At 41.0% G+C, this 19,913-nt stretch overlaps 1 protein-coding gene across 6 annotated transcripts; it reads left to right on the forward strand.

The window, feature by feature from the left end:
• Positions 1–2,177: 2,177 nt before the first annotated feature.
• si:ch211-153l6.6 lies at positions 2,178–12,920 on the forward strand. Of its 6 annotated transcripts, none has more exons than XM_041895871.1 (4): positions 2,178–2,264; positions 9,518–11,501; positions 11,669–11,754; positions 12,048–12,920. In XM_041895871.1, exons 2-4 carry the CDS (start codon positions 9,623–9,625, stop codon positions 12,138–12,140), a joined length of 2,058 nt encoding a protein of 685 aa, XP_041751805.1. In that variant the 5' UTR covers positions 2,178–2,264; positions 9,518–9,622; the 3' UTR covers positions 12,141–12,920. The 6 variants fall into 6 exon arrangements, with proteins under 6 accessions (XP_041751805.1, XP_041751802.1, XP_041751806.1 ...); XM_041895868.1 differs by lacking the exon at positions 2,178–2,264 and adding an exon at positions 4,020–4,310; XM_041895872.1 differs by lacking the exon at positions 2,178–2,264 and adding an exon at positions 4,020–4,263.
• The last annotated feature ends 6,993 nt before the right edge of the window (positions 12,921–19,913 follow it).

Genomic DNA, 19,913 nt, shown 5'->3' on the forward strand with positions numbered 1-19,913 from the left:
AGCGACTCCTTGTGGCGGGCCGGTTGCCTGCAACCTGACTTCGGTTGCCAGTTGTACAGTTTTTCAACCGACACATTAGCTTCCTGGTTAAGTGAGCAGTGTGTCAAGAAGCATTGCGGCTTGGCAGGGTTGCATTTCGGAGGACGCATGGCTCTCGACCTTCGCCTCTCCCGAGTCCGTACGGGAGTTACAGCGATGGGACAAGACTGTAACTAACTACCAATTGGCTATCACGAAATTGGGGAGAAAAAGGGTAGAAGTAAATAAATATAAAAAAGCATAAAAAAACAAAAATATATATACAGAACAATTTCTTTAAGGCACAAAATAGATATTTGTCGATATCCATTATAAAACACAGAAACCTATATATATATATATATATATATATATATATATATATACTTTCTAGTGCCCCAAATGTCTCTCACTCAAAATATAATTATCTTCACTGACCCTATAGTGTCATGATCGTTACAGGAAGCGGCGGACCAAGGCGCAGCGTGATATGCGTACATTCTTTTATTTCAGTACACAACACGAACCAAAACAACAAAACAAACGATACGTGAAGTCCTGGGTTGAACACAAACCTTCCGGAACAAGATCCCACAATCAACTGTGGCTGCCTAAGTATGGTTCCCAATCAGAGACAACGAGCTACAGCTGCCTCTGATTGGGAACCACCCTGGCCAACATAGATCTAAACGATCTAGAATAAACACACAGAACAACTAAACATAGGAACTAACACCCTGGCTCAACATTAAAGAGTCCCCAGAGCCTGGGCGTGACATATAGAGCATTGTTTCCCAACCCTGGTCCTCCTGTACCCCCAACAGCACACAGTTTCGTTGTAGCCCCGGACAAACACACCTCATTCAATTCATTGAGGGCTTGATGATTAGTTGACAAGTTGAATCAGGTGTGCTTGTCCAGGGTTACAATAAAAATGTGTACTGTTGGGGGTACTCGAGTACCAGGGTTGGAAAACACTGCTATAAAGGAAAGATAAAATGTGATGCCAGAAAAAAATCCATATTCACAGATCTTAGTGATTATTTTACCATTCAAAAGTAATATTTTGTATTTTATTAGGATCCCCATTAGCTGCTACTAATGCAGCAGCTACTCTTCCTGGGGTCCACACAAAACCCGATAGGCAAAAAGAGTAGCTAACAGCTAGCTGTGTAGGAGGCTGCGTGGGGGAGTCTTTGTATTAATTCCCAGCTGTTGGTGCCATGCATGTAACAACAACACATCAAATAGTCAGGTTGTTGTTTTGCATCTTCATTCTGCTGCTGCTCTGAGCCAGTGTGATTAATGAGGATGAAGGAGATTAGAATGTCAAGTTGAGAGATAAAACACGTGCCATATGTGAAAAGTAGTAAGTCCTTTGAAAAGGTTGTGTGTGTGAGTGTGTGTGCGTGTGCGTGCATGCATGTATGCGCTACACTGAGTGTACAAAACATTAGGAACACCAGCTCTTTCCATTACATAGACTGAGTGCACAAAACATTAGGAACACCTGCTCTTTTCGTGACATAGACTGACCAGGTGAAAGCTATGATGACTTATTGTCACTTGTTAAAACCACTTCAATCAGTGTAGATGAAGGGGAGGAGACAGGTTAAAGAAGATTTTTAAGCCTTGAGACAACTGAGACATGGATTGTGTAAGTGTGCCATTCAGAGGGTGAATGGGCAAGACAAAAGATTTAAGTGCCTTTGAACGGGGTATGGTAGTAGGTGCCAGGCGCACCGGTTTGTGTCAAGAACTGCAACGCTGCTGGGTTTTTTCACGCTTAACAGTTTCCCGTGTGTATCAAGAATGGTCCACCACCCAAAGGACATCCAGCCATCTTGACACAACTCTGGGAAGTATTAGAGTCACCATGGGCCAGCATCCCTGTGGAACGCTTTCGACAACTTGTAGAGTCCATGCCCCGACGAATTGAGGCAGTTCTGAGGGCAAAAGGGGGTGTAACTCAATATTATTAATGTTTTGTACAGTCAGTGTATTTACCGTGTGGCTGCCCTAAGTTTGTGATATTCATTGTGTGAGCCTGTGAATGCATGTCACACACAACTGTCACCAAAGCTTCTGTTTTGTGATTGGCTGATTCCTACGCAACCGATTTGTGTCGCTGCCTGCCGCTGTGGTGACTGTGTGAGTGTCAGACAGATGCAGACAGGCACACTCCACTTCATCACTCCACCACTAGACCGGTCCGTGCCCGAATCACCGTGGAAACACCCTGAGAGGTAAGAGGGCAGTAGGACAACATGACGTTTGGTCATCACCTAGATATTCAGCATCAGGCTGATGACCATTAGAGACGGTGACCAAAGTAGGAAGTTCACAAAAATGTACTTTGCACTTGACAGTCTTGTAGAGGTTGTTACCAGTTCATTGAGTTAATACTGCTGGGACAGTGTTCTGGAAGGCAAAAAGAGTGATAAAGATGGAGAGAGTGAGAAAAACGGGGAAAGAGAGATACAGAGAGAAAAGGTGAGAGATGGGGAGTGAAAGATAGAGAGATGGAGGCCAGAGTTTGAGAAAAAGAGGGGCAGAGAGCTCTGCTTAAACATAAGTAGGTTGTGTTTTCGGTATTTGGTTGATTCTGTTCTTACTGAGGCTTCAGTGTGTGGGTGAAGTGGATAGAAACAAATCTCTGCCCCAGTGAGCCAGCTGAGCTGAGGAGAAAATAGAGTGAGGGTGGATTAAACTGTAGAAACACTCACAGCAGCACTGAGCATTCCTGCACACATTGGAGAGGTTGTCAAGTGTACCACTGGATTAAGACTGAGAGTAGTGTTTTTTAAATGAGTTTTATAGGTTTTAATGCTGGATGGAGGGCTAAGAAAAGTTGTTGTGAGTTGAGGAAGCGCTTTTGAAAGCTACTCTGACATACAGTTTCAGGAATTTTGTACAGCTGGAACCCAAAAGGTCAGAGTTTACAGGCCATTCACATTACAAGAGATAGAGATATATACGGGGTATACCATTTTAACTAATTTGGGCCACTAAAACGAACTGTACGTTGTATCGATTTCTTGACGTACGTGGTAGATATGGTGGCTTTTGTTGGGGTTATCCTCTTATTTATTTTTATTTTTTTTATTTAACCTTTATTTTATCAGGGAGTCATACTGAGACCAAGGTCTCTTTTACAGATGAGCCCTGAGTTACATAAATTACAGAAAATACACACATCAAAATATAAATACAAAATGCAAGCAGAAAGAAAGAAAAACACGGTCATAAAAAACAAACATTCATCAGATTAATTTAACACCTTTAATGGTAGGCATACTGCCTCATTTATCACAACATGTCCAAAGTGAACAACTGATCCCAAATTTTGGACACAGAACAGCAGAGGAGCATTAAAAGATTAAATAGCCAGGCCTCCCCTGGCACTCGCATCCACCTCACTTAAAGATCCATCATTTCTCCAGATTTTAATGGCTTTTTAATAGCAGTGAGTTAACTGTGTCTAGGGGTTAGTCTTAAATACATGTGCCCTCACCAAAGGCTTCACTCACTGGCACCACTCAGTTCTGGTTTATCCTTGAAACAACTGAAGCCGATTTCTCCTGGAAATATTTAGATGTTCTAATTGTCCACTTAGTTACAGAATGTTAATACTACAAACCAGACAGCCCAAGCAATGAACTTTGGGGTCAGTCATATTAAATAAATGTATGGACAAACTGACAGCTGATTAACCTATAAGAGTTAAGATAAGGGACAACACTGAAGCCCTTTGTGGAACGGAATTATAATGGACCACAATGAATAATCAGTGAGCTAATAATTTCAGAGCACCAGTGACCTTGGTCATGGAAATCGACAGGGTTCTAAAAAGTGCAGGCAAAATCAAACACTCAATAGCTGGTCTCTGAAAGAGATGGAGCCTGGGGGCGATACCTTGATGCTGCAGTAGCCGATGCATACGCGCCCAACGTATCTATCTGTATGGGGATTGGGGGAGGATGCTGTGAGAGAAGCGCGGGGGGTCGCGGGGGATGCAATGCATTTCAGTGGCGTTTATGCCAATACTTATTGCGTCTGCTCTAGTTAACTTCAGACAAATTTGCCTTTAGGATCGATAATTCCGACCGACACCCACCACACACACCCACATAAACGCGAATCTCTTCCTCCTTCAAATTAAACCGATGAATTACTCGCGACGGGTGGCCGCTTGGTTGAGTTCTCTACCTGTGAATGTAGTTCAAATAATATGTGGCCGCTTCGGTAAGTTGGAGATGATATCCTTCTGGTTGCTCTGTTGGAGGCTGCTGGTAGGTACCAGATATTTTATGCTATCCACGTATGCTGTATCTTTTCGCCACGGCCAGCTTGTTTTGATTGGCAGCATGCTCAAGGCTTGGATGGGTACATAAATCACATGGATTTTGCTCGGCTACGGCAAGTGAGTTTATCTGTCACCATTCTGGGCATTTGCTGGTCGGTGCATGTCTATTTGCTATCTACATCACCCTGCAGAATAGTGGAAATGTCTGTAATTTGCGCAGTGGGCATTTTGCGCGTGACTATTTTATCTGTCGTCCAAAATGTCCTTGGTCCTCAGCCATATGACAGGTGGTTTGCCTTTATAATAATATGCCATTTAGCAGACGCTTTTATCCAAAGCGACTTACAGTCATGTGTGCATACATTTTTACATATGGGTGGTCCCGGGGATCGAACCCACTATCCTGGCGTTACAAGCGCCATGCTCTACCAATTGAGCTACAGAGGACCACATCTTTATGAAAGAAAAGTGTCACTTTAAATTAAGGCATTTTTCACATTATCAGCAAAGCAATTCATTCTCATAAACATATTTGCTCTCTGAGATTACCTATAATTGTATTTTCACATTCTGGCTCCTTTTCCCATTGGTTGGGTATCCTGGGAAAATTGTGAACAGGTTATTCAGAGTACATCACGCAACCATTGATGCAACAAGGGAAGGGGTGTGAGGGACTCTCCTCATACTCAAAAATCAAGTCATCTTTCAGTTGTATTTTCTACCTCCCACATAACAGAACTGAGGGATTTCATCCTGCTGTAACCAGCTGTTGATATAATCATTGCGTCTGCAGATGATCAAAGCAGTAAAGCTATCTTGGCTGTGCAGACAGCAGACTTCATTTTGCAATGATTGAGTAGAAAACAGAACACATTACCTGTAGGATGTGCTGGTCCATCTGCCTACAGCAGACCACGTGGTCATGATATAACAGTACACATGGACAACACAAAGATACATGGCCATGTAGGTGAAATTAGTTGCTGATAGCCTGGCAGGTGAATCCATCCCTAGTTAATTTGACCTTCTGCAAAGCACTCAAATATATTTTCAAAGTGTACTGTACATGTAAACATTCATAATGCTATTCAGTAAAATATTTCTTTATGTGTGTGTAAAGTAAAGCTTCCCACTGGGCACAACCTGGTTGAATCAATGTTTTTTCAACGTAATTTGTCAAGGTATTGTGATGTGGAATCTAAATGAAAAATACATTGGTTTGCAAAAAGTCATCAAAACTATTGTTTTGAGGGTAAAATTTAGTTTAGTTTGTACCTTTGAAACAATGTCAGATCTTCAATGTTAAATCCACTATCAGAAAAAACAACTATAGGCCTAGCAGCACCTCCTACTGGAGAGTAGATGTATCTACAGTGATGCATTTGGTCTCCCATCCAGGGGTTTAACCAAGCCCAGCCCAGCTTTGATATTTGTCACTAACTACTACCAATGTACTACCGTGAGAATGATTATTTAGAGATTTCTTAATAACTAAATATATTCACTATTGCTATCGAAGTCATTCCAAAGGGTAGGGTTAACAGTGCAAATGAAATGTAACCATACTGTATAAGCATTTGCGAAGAAATCAACATCTATTGTTACAATTCAGCCCAGGGTTCAACTAAAAATAGACAATACATATATCCCTAGGGTTTCAAGCTTTAGTTGATGTCAAATTTAATCTTCAAGTTAATAATAAATATGTTGGATTCACATCTCCATTTCAACCAGAAAATCTAAGTTAAAGAACAGGACTAAATCAAATCAAACTTTATTTAAAGTGCATTTAAAGTTTGATTTGATATAGTCCTATTTTTTTACTTCGATTTTTGGTTGCGATGGAGACGTGAATAAAACAAATAAATGATTAATTTGTAGACAAACTGGAATTAAAGTCAGACTAAGCCAGTGGCATAAAATATATATCTCCATCAAATGTTGATATTTGGTTGCGTTGACAACCAAACACAATTCAATCTCACTTTTGCAATAAAGTAAATAGCCTTTTAACTTGTCTACAAGTTAACACATTATATGTTGGATTCACATTTCCAACTAAACCAACAAATAAAAGTTAAAGAATAGGATTAAGCCAGTGGCTCAGATGAAACTATCCAAGCATTAGATACATCTCCTTTAAAATGTTGATATTTGTTTGTGTTGTCAACCTAACACAATTCAATATGACTTTCGTAATACAGGAAATAGCCTAAAGTTAAGGCTATGTAACAGTTTTTATTCAACCTTAAAATGAGCAACTCATACATGGCCACATTTTGAGGTTACTATAACTCTAAAAGTCTTATTATGTAATCATAGAAAGTGTGCATGTTCAAGATAGCATGCAAAGGTAGCAGGTCTGTGGAGATCTTCACAATATAAATATCTGTGCAGATACTTTAACAGATATTGTAATATAATCTAAACTACAATCCAGGTCATTTGGTAGTGCTATTAGATATAGCACAGTGATAAAAAAAATTAAATTAAAAATATGCCATTTAGCAGACGCTTTTATCCAAAGCGACTTACAGTCATGCGTGCATACATTTTTTGTGTATGGGTGGTCCCAGGGATCGAACCCACTACCTTGGCGTTACAAGCGCCGTGCTCTACCAGCGCCGTGCTCTACCAGCTGAGCTACAGAGGACCACGATAACACATTAAGTTGTTGTATAAATACAAAATATCTGACATTGTATTCCCATTTTAACTTTGTTGTGTTTTTAAATGGTTGAAAGTGAAGTGATAACACATTGGGAATTCAACAAACTTCTAGCTGTCTTTTTGGGTGGGTTAATAAAGGTTGAGATCTCATTGATCAACGTCTCAACCAAAAATTAGCCACATTTCTATGTTGAAATCACGTGGTGTGCCCAGTGGGTTAGGCTATGCTACTTTTTAACACATGTCCCTGCTGTATCATTCAAGATAAATCTGGTCCATCTGGCAGATCTAGCCATTACTGGTATTGCAGAGAGCTTACTGTACATTTAATACTGCTCTATGTACATTAAATATGACCCAGAGGATAAAAAATATGAAAAGGCATCTCTCTTACAAGCTGCTCCCAGGAGGGCTTGGATTTTCATATCAGCAAGTTTCTAGGCAACCGTTCCAAAGCTATATTTATACTGTATACAGTACAGCATGTTTGCTAAGAGATTCACACCAAGTGGACTTGATCTCCAGCCAGAAAGCAGTCAGAAACACCAGTAAGATGGGAGGAATAGTTTGTATGGTGGTGCACTGGAGAAGTAAAACTACTACAAGTTAAGCGCTTCCCATTGGAAACTATACAAAGAAACCACTCCAACCATCGGCTTTAGGATTGACACACCATTATGGATGAATGACCAGTACAGGTTGAATTCAGGTCTTAGTACAGTGTTGTGGATGGAGGCTGGGTTGGATGCCCTGAGGGCTCGAATGTACTGATTCCCTGTACTGCAGTACCAGGACCCAATGTTCAAACGCTATGGGGACACAACCGAAATGGCGGAGGCGAGGTATTTCATCCTTACATAATGGATCCAATTTGTTCTTTCAGATGGGTTTATTCTGTTCTCTGCCCAATGCCATTGTCACAGTACGCAGTGCCATATGTGCGCAAACAAACAAACAAACACACACAAACATGTGCAACGCTTTCATTATGTTTTTGTTTATCTTCAGATAAAGCAACTGTCGATTCTTTGCAGATATGTGGTCTCCAAGCTTTCAAACAACTTAGGCAATAAGCACACTATGCAGCTTGACTTGAAAAATAAGTGCTGTCCAACTGGTGGACAGTAGCCTATGCCAACTCCAATGGTGTGAATTAGCAGTGTTGTTGTGTGGGTGTATTCACTATGCAATACATGTTGTCTTAGCAATAGCTAGGTATGTTGATTAGGGATATTGTGTGGGGTGTTTGTGTGCAGGCTGATTTGCACACATCCCCTAATCAAGAAGTCAGTTTTAATCACATGTAAACTGTTATTAAGGGTCACAGAAAATGGTCTGGTCACCATATTTAATGCATACATGTACTGCATGTAGACAGCTTGCATCTCTTACATGAAAACCTCATCCAAATGTTCATCTAAAGACACATACAGTATGTATGAGAACAAGCCCATCTCCCTTCACCTAGACATAAAAATGTATGTATGTTAGCAGCGTGTTCTTTTTGACATCCACGTGTTATCCCTGGCAGAATCACATGCTTGGCTGTGAAACGATCGAAATCATGCTAATTCTCACCCACTTACAGCGATGCCATGCTCGGTTTGAAGCATGTCTCATGGTGTTTTATGCTTTCAAAAGATTTCCTCCCACCCTCTGGGAGTACCAGAGTGAAGATGGCGTTTTGATGAAATGAAAGTGGCGTGGTGAAGCCCTTGTGTGTCTGCTAAATGACTAAAATGTAAATGTTAATATCAAAGAGAACCAAAATGATAACCAGTTACTGTGGTGGGTGTTAAAAGGATAACATTATACCACCTATAAGGAAAAACTATATATTTTTACATGGAACTGAGGGTACTGGCTGGTATAGGTGTTTCTTAATTTGAGATTCAATATCTAAGGAATTCCACTCGCCACCACACTTCATCAAAACTGCCATCGAAGAAAGACAAACATAGAAATACATCATACCAAGACAGTTTCAGTAGGCTATCCATTGATCTATTCAGAATACATCATACCAAGACAGTTTCAGTAGGCTATCCATTGATCTATTCAGAATACATCATACCAAGACAGGTTCAGTAGGATATCCATTGATCTATTCAGAATACATCATACCAAGACAGGTTCAGTAGGATATCCATTGATCTATTCAGAATACATCATACCAAGACAGGTTCAGTAGGATATCCATTGATCTATTCAGAATACATCATACCAAGACAGGTTCAGTAGGCTATCCATTGATCTATTCAGAATACATCATACCAAGACAGGTTCAGTAGGATATCCATTGATCTATTCAGAATACATCATACCAAGACAGGTTCAGTAGGATATCCATTGATCTATTCAGAATACATCATACCAAGACAGGTTCAGTAGGCTATCCATTGATCTATTCAGAATACATCATACCAAGACAGGTTCAGTAGGCTATCCGTTGATCTATTCAGATTCGTTATTTTTTCTCTCCCCCTTATTCTCCCCTTAACGTGTTTTATTTGACTTCCATAGAGAGCCACAGCTGGAGTGAAGAGGATAAAGGGGAATGAAGTGAGAGAGAGCTGCAGTGCCAGCAACACTCCACAAGAACAAGAATCCCACTCTGGGGCCGTAGCCATGGAGACCAGCCAGCTTTCAGAGATGGATGACCGAACAGACAATAAAATGGATTCTGGGGAAACGGAGGACCAGAGACGCCTGCTTAGTGAGAGCGAGGAAGAATGTGACCAAGAACCTTTCGCAGAATACAGAGGAACAAAAGAGAACATAAAAACGTCAGTGGATGAACCAGACGAGGATAATGAAAGTGGAGATGGAAACAGAGAGGAGGGGATTCTCAACTTTGGGACAGGACAAGATGACTTCAGTCTAACAGAGTTACTCAACTCCTCAAGTATATTTGGAAGTGAACCCATTTGTAAGGTGGAAGACCTGCTTGCAGAAGATGACATGGACAACTCTGCTCCATCAGAAATGACGGTGACACAAGAGTCCATCTTGGAGCAGCTTATCCGAGAGGAGGTCTCCTCCGACGTCTCAACGGGGTCCTGTCACGACCTTGACCGAGACGACCTGAGTGACTGTCTCCAGGTAGAAATGGCCATTGTGTCATCTGACAGCGAGACTGACGAACAATGGAGGTCCACTTTTGCATCTACAGTCAACAAGGAGGAAGGGTGTGACGGAAATGCTCAAGATGCTCTCGAGAAGGACAGAGCCACAGGGGAGGCAGAGAATGGGGCCAAGGATGAAACTGCGGATAGTCCTCACAAGCTTGAACAACCCGATTGCCCCACAGAATGCGAGATCCAAGACCAAGATATGTCCTCTGGCCAGTTCCAGGGCTTATCAGAGATTCCAGAGGATGAGGAAGAGGCCAGCCAAGGTGGGACTTGCAAAGTACGTCGTTCTACATCTGCAAGCTCTTCTGCAAGCTCTGACCCTGACAAGAAGGTTCCTCAAGACTACTGTGTGATACAAGAAATGACGAGCAAGAACGTTAGTACAGAGCATGTGGACTTCCAGGGGGCTCGGAAACAGTGGCGCCAAATGGAGGAGCAGACCAAAGGACAGGTCCAGGTCCACCAGCCCACTGTCAGACAGCAGGGGACGTGCCAGGGAGGCCACAGCGCCATGTACACACCCGTCAGGAACATCGACCGACCCAGGAGGGACCCCGAACTCGACAGCCTCGCCCTGGGCGACTTTCATCACACCCAGTTCAGCCCATGTTCAGAAGACTCAGGTCTGGATGACCTCAGCTACAGGTCCCCTTACGAGGACTCAGACAACCCTGTCGAAAGGGAGATACGACAGACCATAGAGCGTGAGGAAAACTTCAGGCGGGAGAGAGGGATCGCGAAACAGGGTCAAGCTGGAGAATCATCTGCGCATCCCAGACCAACTACTCTCTACCCCGGCAAGTACGGGAAAGGTTTTTGCCAGGAGGTGGAGGAGAAACGGAAGATGTTTGACTCTAGTGATCCCGGATGCAGGCCATTGAGGTCTCCCGACGCAAAAAACCCAACCTTCTCCATAGCCACCTCCCCCTCACCCACACCGAGGGGTGCGACCTACCACGAGATGACCGCCCAAAACGTGATCATCCTGGAGCCAGACTCCTACCCCACCAGCCCAAGGCACCGCACCCGAGGATCCCTGCTCTCCCCGGGTCCCAGCCGTTACAGCGAGTGGCCTTTGGAGACGTCAGCCAACGTCATCATTCTGGAGACGTCCAACCTGATCATCCGGAGCGCCTCAGAGTTCTGCCTGAGTTCTGCCTCCTGCCAGGAGACCCAGGAGAGCACATTTGTCAACAACCCCTTCTTCAAGCTGCGCTCGCGGAGCTCCATGTCCCTGGTGGACCAGGAGATTAAGATGGTGAAGCAGAGGGAGGAGGAGTGGAGGAGGCAGAGGAGCCAGATGCACACCAGGGAGAAGTATGACACTGTCGTGGTGTCCCCCAACCTGGAGAACCTGAGCTTTGATACAGCAGGTATGTGCTGATGACTGATGAAGAGCACAGTTAATATGGGAAAGAGTTTGTGGTTTGTAGCTGTGTTATGTTTTCATTGCATCACTAGTGGTCACCACTAGTCCAAATTCATGATGTCTCTAATCATATGAATGTATGAGCATTAATGGTTTCTCTCTCTTCTTCAGAAGTGCCACTGAAATGTGTGTCTTCCCCTTCATCACCATCAAGGACTCGAAAGCTGGACCGCTCTGCCCTGTCATGTGACCATAGGGTATGCCCTATCTTCTCCAATAACAATTAATCAACGAACAGATGCTAGCCTAGTCACCTGATCAAATGTTTGTGCTTTAGTCAACTCCCCTGTGGTGTTCGTTGTCATCCGATTGCCTCACTGAATGTAATCTGAATGCCTCACTAAATAACAATTGCATGTGTTCATGTTTAATTGTGTTCATTACATTTTCTGAAACAGTTTTTTCATTACAAACCATTTTAAACACCATCCATTTTCACCTTGAAACTGGAAACTGCATGCAGTTTTACAGGTGAAACTCTTTCCCCCAGTTCCCAGAATCACTCTCCACAGGACCAAGGAAAAAGAACGCCATGGCTCAGAGATGGGAGGCAAGACTACTTGTCAACCATGAACAAGAGTGAAGAACATCAAACCAGAATAATCCCATTCCATATTACTACAGCTTCCAACTTCCTGAACTTTGCTAGATGTTTCCAGTTCTACTATTGATACAGCTTGAATATACATATTCATTACCGGTACTGTACTTTTAAAGTTATTGTGAAATAAATATGTAATATGTAATTGGTATTGTAAGAGATATGACACAATGTAATGAACATAGATGGACTACCGGATGAGTACGTTACAATATTGTCCAGTTAAGGTCTTTACATATTTTTAAGTACTGTCTTGGTTATACAAAAGAAAGATATTTATGGTATTTTCGTATTGTATTTTCTTCTAAATAGAGTTTTAACTAAAAAGGCTATAAGAATATTATGAGAAATGTGGTAATCCAAAGCAGTAAAAAACAATTATATCGCTGGTCTAAAATAAAGTATGTATGTATATTATGCTTACCTGTATAATTAACTTCATTCAAAATGTTTAATATGATAGCCATTTATAGTATAGGATATTCAAAGCTTGACCTGACATTGCCGTTTTGAGATGCCTTTTTCAACTATATTACTGTTTTTTATGCTTCAAAATGTGATATTTTTGGTTTGCAGCTGGTTTAGTTTTACGTACTAAACTAATCCAAAACTCCAAGGTGAATACTTGAAAGTTTAAATTGCATTCTCGGTTATTTTAAGTGTTAAGTTGTTTCATGGAGATTTCGCTTTTGTTTAGTTTTTGTTATTCTCAATTGATAATTCTGCATCAAAATAAAGTTGTATTGACATTAAGGAAAATAATTGACTTTGTCCTCTTGTTACCTAGACATGTGTGTGCCTGTAAGCATGTATGGTTGTGTGTGTTGATTGGGTTATTGACTGGGAAGTCCTCACTAGCAATAACACCAATAAAATAAAACCACATGTACAGTAGTCACAGGATGGGATAGTTAACTCTACAAATTCATGCATCATTCAATTATACAGTATTATACTACAGAATAAATTCAGTTTTGGAAAGATATCTGACATGCACATAAAAGTTGAACAAAAAGTGATTTATTTTATGCATTTCAATTTACAGCATAAATAGTTACATTAAAATGCTTTTCTCAATCAACCTTTCATATTTTTTTTATCTGAAATTACAAGATCTATATTTAAAGTGGCCTGTATGAATTTAGCTGCATTACATTGAGTATAACAACTTTAAGGAAACACTTGATTCTTGCCTATATGGCATGCAGTACAGAGATTCTCTGTTCAGATTTAGACTAATTATAGTTCTCTTTTCAACAAAATGTGATTTAAATGTGATTTAAAATGTGATAGATTTACAGTACTGAGAAGTTGGGATAATAACATTAGTACAAAATCAATAGTGCAAAAATGCTTTTGGTATGTGTGTGTAAAATTGATAAGCTATCCAGTAAAAATATTTTTTGTTTAAAATATTCCCTACCATTTCCTGTCCCTCGATCCAGAGATTTACATCTGGTTCAGTGCCTTGATCTGTCTGTGGCTGAATCTGAATAAGAATCTGGATCCTTCATCATTCTAACAGCCAGTGAGTTGTCTTGTACCATGAAATGGCCATCCTCACAGTTTTGTCACAATACACCGATGGTGTAAATAAAGCTGACTAGGAATCCGCTATTCCCAATAACAAAGGCAACCATTTTGAACCATGCATCCTGTGAAAAAAGGATGACATTATATTAAATTGTCAAAAGTGCACAATTAAATCATATCCGCATATGATATCCGACAAATAGAAAGTCTCTTTGCACCAATCTGTCAAGACATAATATGAAACTGTTAATGAGTAGCTAACAAACAGCAGCTGATTAGGTTCTGGGGGCCAAGATTATACTTTGCACAATCAGTTACTAGTAAATACCATATATTTATTCATGAACAGTACAGCTTCTTGCAGTATCTAGTCAGACCAAGACGACTTCATCAAAATATCAGGTCCAGGAGAAGAGTTCCATCCTAACTATCCGTCATTGGCTTTAAACCGGAATTCTTACTGGCCCTTACACTTCAAATCACTTCAAAGCTTCACAGAGATAACTCTTAAGTCTGTGCTTATGGCCTTACCCAAGTGCTGCCCTCTGAGTGGTCAGCAAGAATCCCCTGCTGGTCATCAGGGTCACTCGTTGTGGAAACAAGGTCACAACATCACATAACAGGAAATTGGTGCTGAAAAGCTTTTTACCTTTGAATATTGAACAATGACAGCTCTTTCTACAGAATGTGATCAATCAGGTACACAACCTTTAACCTGCTATATATGTTAAAATTAATGGAAAAAGTGCATTGTCTGAAAATAAGGGATAAAATCCTATGACTTACTGGTCATTTTATATATTCAAGCAACAGACCTATCAATCATGAAACAACTCACGTGTTTTAATGTAGCCTTTTTTATGGTGCCCAAGGAACACCCTCAAGAAGAAACCCTGCCAGAACCCCCAGCCGCCAGGGGTGAGGCAGACTGCTGACCCATCCCCAAAAACATGGCCGCCACTGCATCAAAACAGGAAGTGAGCATCACATGAGAAGGGTCGTCACTAGCTTCTATAGCCACAGTCACAAGCCATGCCCATTTCTACAATTTATCTTCTTAAAATTAGATTTTAAACCTAACCTTATGCCTAACACTAACTTTAAATTAAGACCAAAAAGCTCATATTTGTTGCCAATTTTGACTTTGTGGCTGTGGAAACTGACTTTGTGGCTGTGGAATGTGACTTTGACCTGACCAGGAAATTGATGTGCCCAAGTTATAGATAGGACCAAGAGATTTTCCTGTTAAATTCAGGAAAAACTACTGGCTCTAAACAACAATTATTCAATGATGGGAAGTGGTCATAATCAGCTAACTGCGCAGTAACAGTGTCATTTAATATGATAAAATTAGGATAAGGTATGCATTTTAAGTTGACTATCAAATAGAAACAAATATATCTTCTAAAAGAACAGAAGAAGTTCCAGAAGGTGGACTAACCAGCCATAATCTCAGCAACAGTGCCGGCTCCCCAATACATCCAATTAAACACCCACCTCCTGCATAGAGAGAACAGCTAATCAGTGGTAAGAATACAGGTTAATAATAGAAGCACACATTATAACAGCCATGGAGAGGATTTACAGAAAACAACAGCACCCCATTAAACACAGCATCCATCCACACATGACATACACAGGTAATAACCAAACATCCACACCAGCAGTTTAGAGAAACCTTATTTTGCAGCATCAGCATCTTTAGAGTATGATCATGTATGAGATGTAGATGAGAGTTGGGCTTTATCTGGAGGAGTCAGGGGGAGGTCTGAGAGAGGCCATTATGGGCTGAATGAGAGCCAGGGCTGGGGCAGTACAGCCCAGGAGATGACAGGCACAGTAGCGGTGCATGGGTAAATTCACTGTGTTGTGATAATTGCGTTGTTTGCTCTATAACCTTAGTTCATATGCCTTGACACCGTGACAATAAGAAGACACAGTGGCAGAATAAATTCAACCACACCTTTGTTTCATCACAAAACCAGAGAGCAACAGCTGTCTGGTGAAATCCACAAAGCATATGGTATGCAACTAACAGTTAAATGACCTACGGCATGGTCAAGCAAGTTAATGTTTCCGACATTTTCGGACTACTAAACAACTATTGATTTAGAACCACAGAGAGTTACCGCAAGTCGCAAAGAAAACAGAAGTTGCCTCCACTATTCCAGCACCATTTCAACTTTAACATTTCAACATCATCAAATCGCCTATGCTTAGTCTAATACAGTGACAACTAAGATACCAAAAACTATTTAGTCCAATAAATGTAAGCTAGATATGATGTGGCTGTCGATGGTACTGATTTCTGTGTGTGTGTGTGTGTAATTGTGTGTGTGTGAGTGACTGAGTGCAAGTAGAAAAAACATGTTGACTCACCCTACTTGTAGAGAAAAGCCAATGCCATCCTCCTCTCTTTCATGACTCTACATACATACAGTGCACGCCTTTAGATTTTGTTGTCCTAGGCTACCTGGCTAAAATGCTTGCTTGCTTGCTAGCTAGCCTAACTTCCTTTCATGGGCAACGATGTGCCAAGCCAGCTAGTTAACATTAGCCTACTACATCTAGTTACATATTGAACTTCTGTCCTCTCAGGCCAGCGGCACAATGTATGAATTTATGATTAGATCAGAATCGCCATTATAATCATAGGCTAGCATGGAGAATTAAGTAAAACCACAAGTCCAAATCCCTATCTCCATCCATGGCTAATTTAGGAAAGGGACAATTTTAACTAGCTAGCTAGCCACCGGACGACAACAACACAACGAGATGCAACAATTCAAGTTTTTTCTGTAAATGATATGTTGGTTTTGATGTAATGTGATTGGTGTGAAGCCAAATCCAAACTGGCTTCCCTTGCATTCAATACTACAGGTGGAAACAATGTCATACTGTAACTCTGTGTTGTTTTTATTGCACTACTTTGCTTTATCTTGGCCAGGTCGCAGTTGTAAATGAGAACCTGTTCTCAACTGGCTTACCTGGTTAAATAAAGGTGAAATAAATAAAAATAAAAAATACTCTTTTTGACCAGACAGCATCAGATAGATGGCCTACACGTACTGAGACAGAGGGGCGCTGTTTCGCTCCGCTCGGATGCTTTTTCCAATTAAATACATGTGAAATACTTGTGAATTGAAGGAAAATTAGGAAACACAGAGAGACGAAAGATCAATTATTGTTTGGGGGAAGCCTGGCTTCCCTTGGCATCCATGAGTACACGCTACTGGATAGGCAACATACTGTACATAAAACAATGTTTCCACTGACAAGATATGATGCCCTCTGCTGGCAAACCAAAGTTAAAGCAGGGCATAACATAGCAAGAGTGAGGCAGAGTAAGAGGGGGACCTGTATGTTTGCTGTAGCTCACCTTACACTATCCACCTTTGTAGATGAAAGGAAGAGTGAAGGTCACACAGATAAGCAGCACTGTTAACACCATCAACCCTCGATGCACCTGAACAAACACAGGACACATACACTGTATCTTTGATGCTTATCACCTTCAAGCAGTGACATATCAATCCTGAGTGGCGCAGTGGTCTAAGGTACTGCATCGCAGTGCTAACTGTGCCACTAGAGATCCTGGTTCGAATCCAGGCTCTGTCGCAGCCGGCCGCGACCGGGAGACTCATGGGCGGCGCACAATTGGCCCAGCGTTGTCCAGGGTAGGGGAGGGAATGGCCGGCAGGGATGTAGCTCAGTTGATAGAGCATGGCGTTTGCAACGCCAGGGTTGTGGGTTCGATTCCCACGGGGGGCCAGTATAAAAAATAAAATAAAATGTATTCACTAACTGTAAGTCGCTCTGGATAAGAGCGTCTGCTAAATGACTAAAATGTAAATGTATAAGGAGACAGCTTATTGTCCATGGACAGTATATTGCCTGAGCCGTTACGTCTACAGCCTGTACATCTTTAACCTTTTACCACAGATGTTACATTTTACTTAATCAGTTTGTTGTTACATACCTGGAACCTCATTTTCTGACAGAACAGTGTTTTCTCTGGGCAATCAGGTTTGAAGTAGCTGGCTATGAAAGTGCCCGTGATTCCAGCCAACATCCAAGAAATCAACATGAGAGTGCTTGATATTGCAAAATAGATAATGTAAACAACTTTAGAGTACCCTTAATCATTCACAAATCAAGTCAATTAATGCCATATATATCAAATTGTTGACGAAAGTCTAACATTATACATTGAAATGTTTTCACCGACAGTTCTGTGAAGGGTACATTCTTATGTATTTGTTAGCCTGCTATTTTCAGTGTCCAGTCCACTCACTGTGAAATTTCATGAGGAAGGGTGATCGGGAGCCAGTGAGAATCTCTGCTGGGACATTGATGACCTTCTGCCGTGAGGATATGAGGGGTTAGCGGTCATGCCTGTGCACTTCGCCTCAAGACAATAGTCACAGAGGGGGATGAGTTAGCAGCAAGTCACTTACAGAAAGTAGGCTTCTTATACCATCAGTGACATATACTGTGACTAATATGTCAGTGAAGGTGACATACAATGGGTAGACACCATCGTTAGAAATAGGGCCAACAATTCATAAGATGCATGCTGTTGTATGACAGCATGACTGGAAGCCATTTCAGAGGCAGAATTACTAAATCATTTCGCCAACCTTCATCCAAAAAACCTTTAATCTATATTCTCCATTCTTTGACAGTTTATCATTACCGTCATAAACAGGTCATAAAGTGGCCATTGAGGGAAACATTTATTTATTTTCTCTGCAATGTATCTAAATGATAGAACGCCTCAATCTAGATCTCCACATATTCTATTGATACCACAATTTATCTGACATTTACTGTAAATGTAGTCAGTAGCAGATGCTCAGACAGAACAATGAGCCAGATGTTTCACCGGATGTATATATCTGGTTGGAATTTCCACTTACCACCAAATATGGTGATGAGAGGAAGCCCAGTGGCCTGCAGTGGGAGAAGATGGATTTTGGCCGACATTCTGCACATTTTCTAATCAACTAAACATTTTTTGTTCCCAAAACTAGAATATCTTACAAACAGAGTGCACTATGTTTTAAAGACTTTACCTTTTGCCAAAGTTTTTTAAAATTGCATTGTTTAAAAGAAGTGCAAGCGCGAATTGAGTCATTGCACACACGCACTTCACAGTAGGCGTTTCCTAATGGAATATGCAAATACCTGCTAGAACGTGCCAATAGGATCTCGCTAGCTCGTGCTTGGCTCTGCCCACCTCCTTGCTTGTTCTGCCCAGTATGATTACTTTGCTCCCTTTGGAAATGACAGTCTACGGTCTATCTTGGGTTAGTTATAAACATGCGTGGGTGTCATTAAACAATAATGTGACATATATGTTTGATGAGACTTTTCCCCAGGGGCAGTAAGACAAGCCAATCTCAAACCACAAACCCCTTGACCTCATGGAAGAAAGAAAACATTGACATTACATCATTGAGAACTAGGATATAACTAGTAAAGCCAGGAAGCTGAGAAGACCAGATCAAAGTTGTATTTTTATTTTATGTACAAAGAAAGATATGTGTGGAATACAAAATCCACTAACAGATGTAATAAAGGAAACAATTTGAAATGAAGCACATCCTGTAAAGTAATCAGATACATATACAAACAGTTGTGTAAACAGTTATGCAACTGTATGCAATAGTAGAATGACAAGGGAGATAGCCTTAAAAACAGGTTATTGCAAGGGCAGTGTATTCCCAGGTGAATCAGCTACGTGGCCTAATCAGCTAAACAAGATAATGTGAAAGTATAAGAGGGTTTCACTTTCATATCAAAACCACTCAAGACTATATCACAGACCAAAACTACTTGTCCTAAAATGTAATAGCCTTATCACTGCATTTTCAATTTCTGCAATTTTGAGACCTCATCATATTGGAGTGGAAACCGACAAGACCACACAATGAATGTATATATCAGCAGTTCTCCAAGTGGGTTCCGCAGAGGTATTGCAGGGGTTCCACGGCCAGATCTCAAAATGTATATAAAAAAAACAGTTAACAGATTTTGGCCAAGAGATCCATAGAACAAGTTTAGAGAGTGTAATATAATACAATGTAATATTATGAATCAACAATTTATATTCTTAACCCTGGGCAACATGGGCCTGGGAGGCTCACAGGGATATTGGTAGCAACAGTAATCCACCAATTAGTACTGTAATACAAAACTAAGTCAGAAACACATTCATCT

This window comes from Coregonus clupeaformis, chromosome 14 (genome assembly GCF_020615455.1).
Source record: "Coregonus clupeaformis isolate EN_2021a chromosome 14, ASM2061545v1, whole genome shotgun sequence".
NCBI lineage: Eukaryota > Metazoa > Chordata > Actinopteri > Salmoniformes > Salmonidae > Coregonus > Coregonus clupeaformis.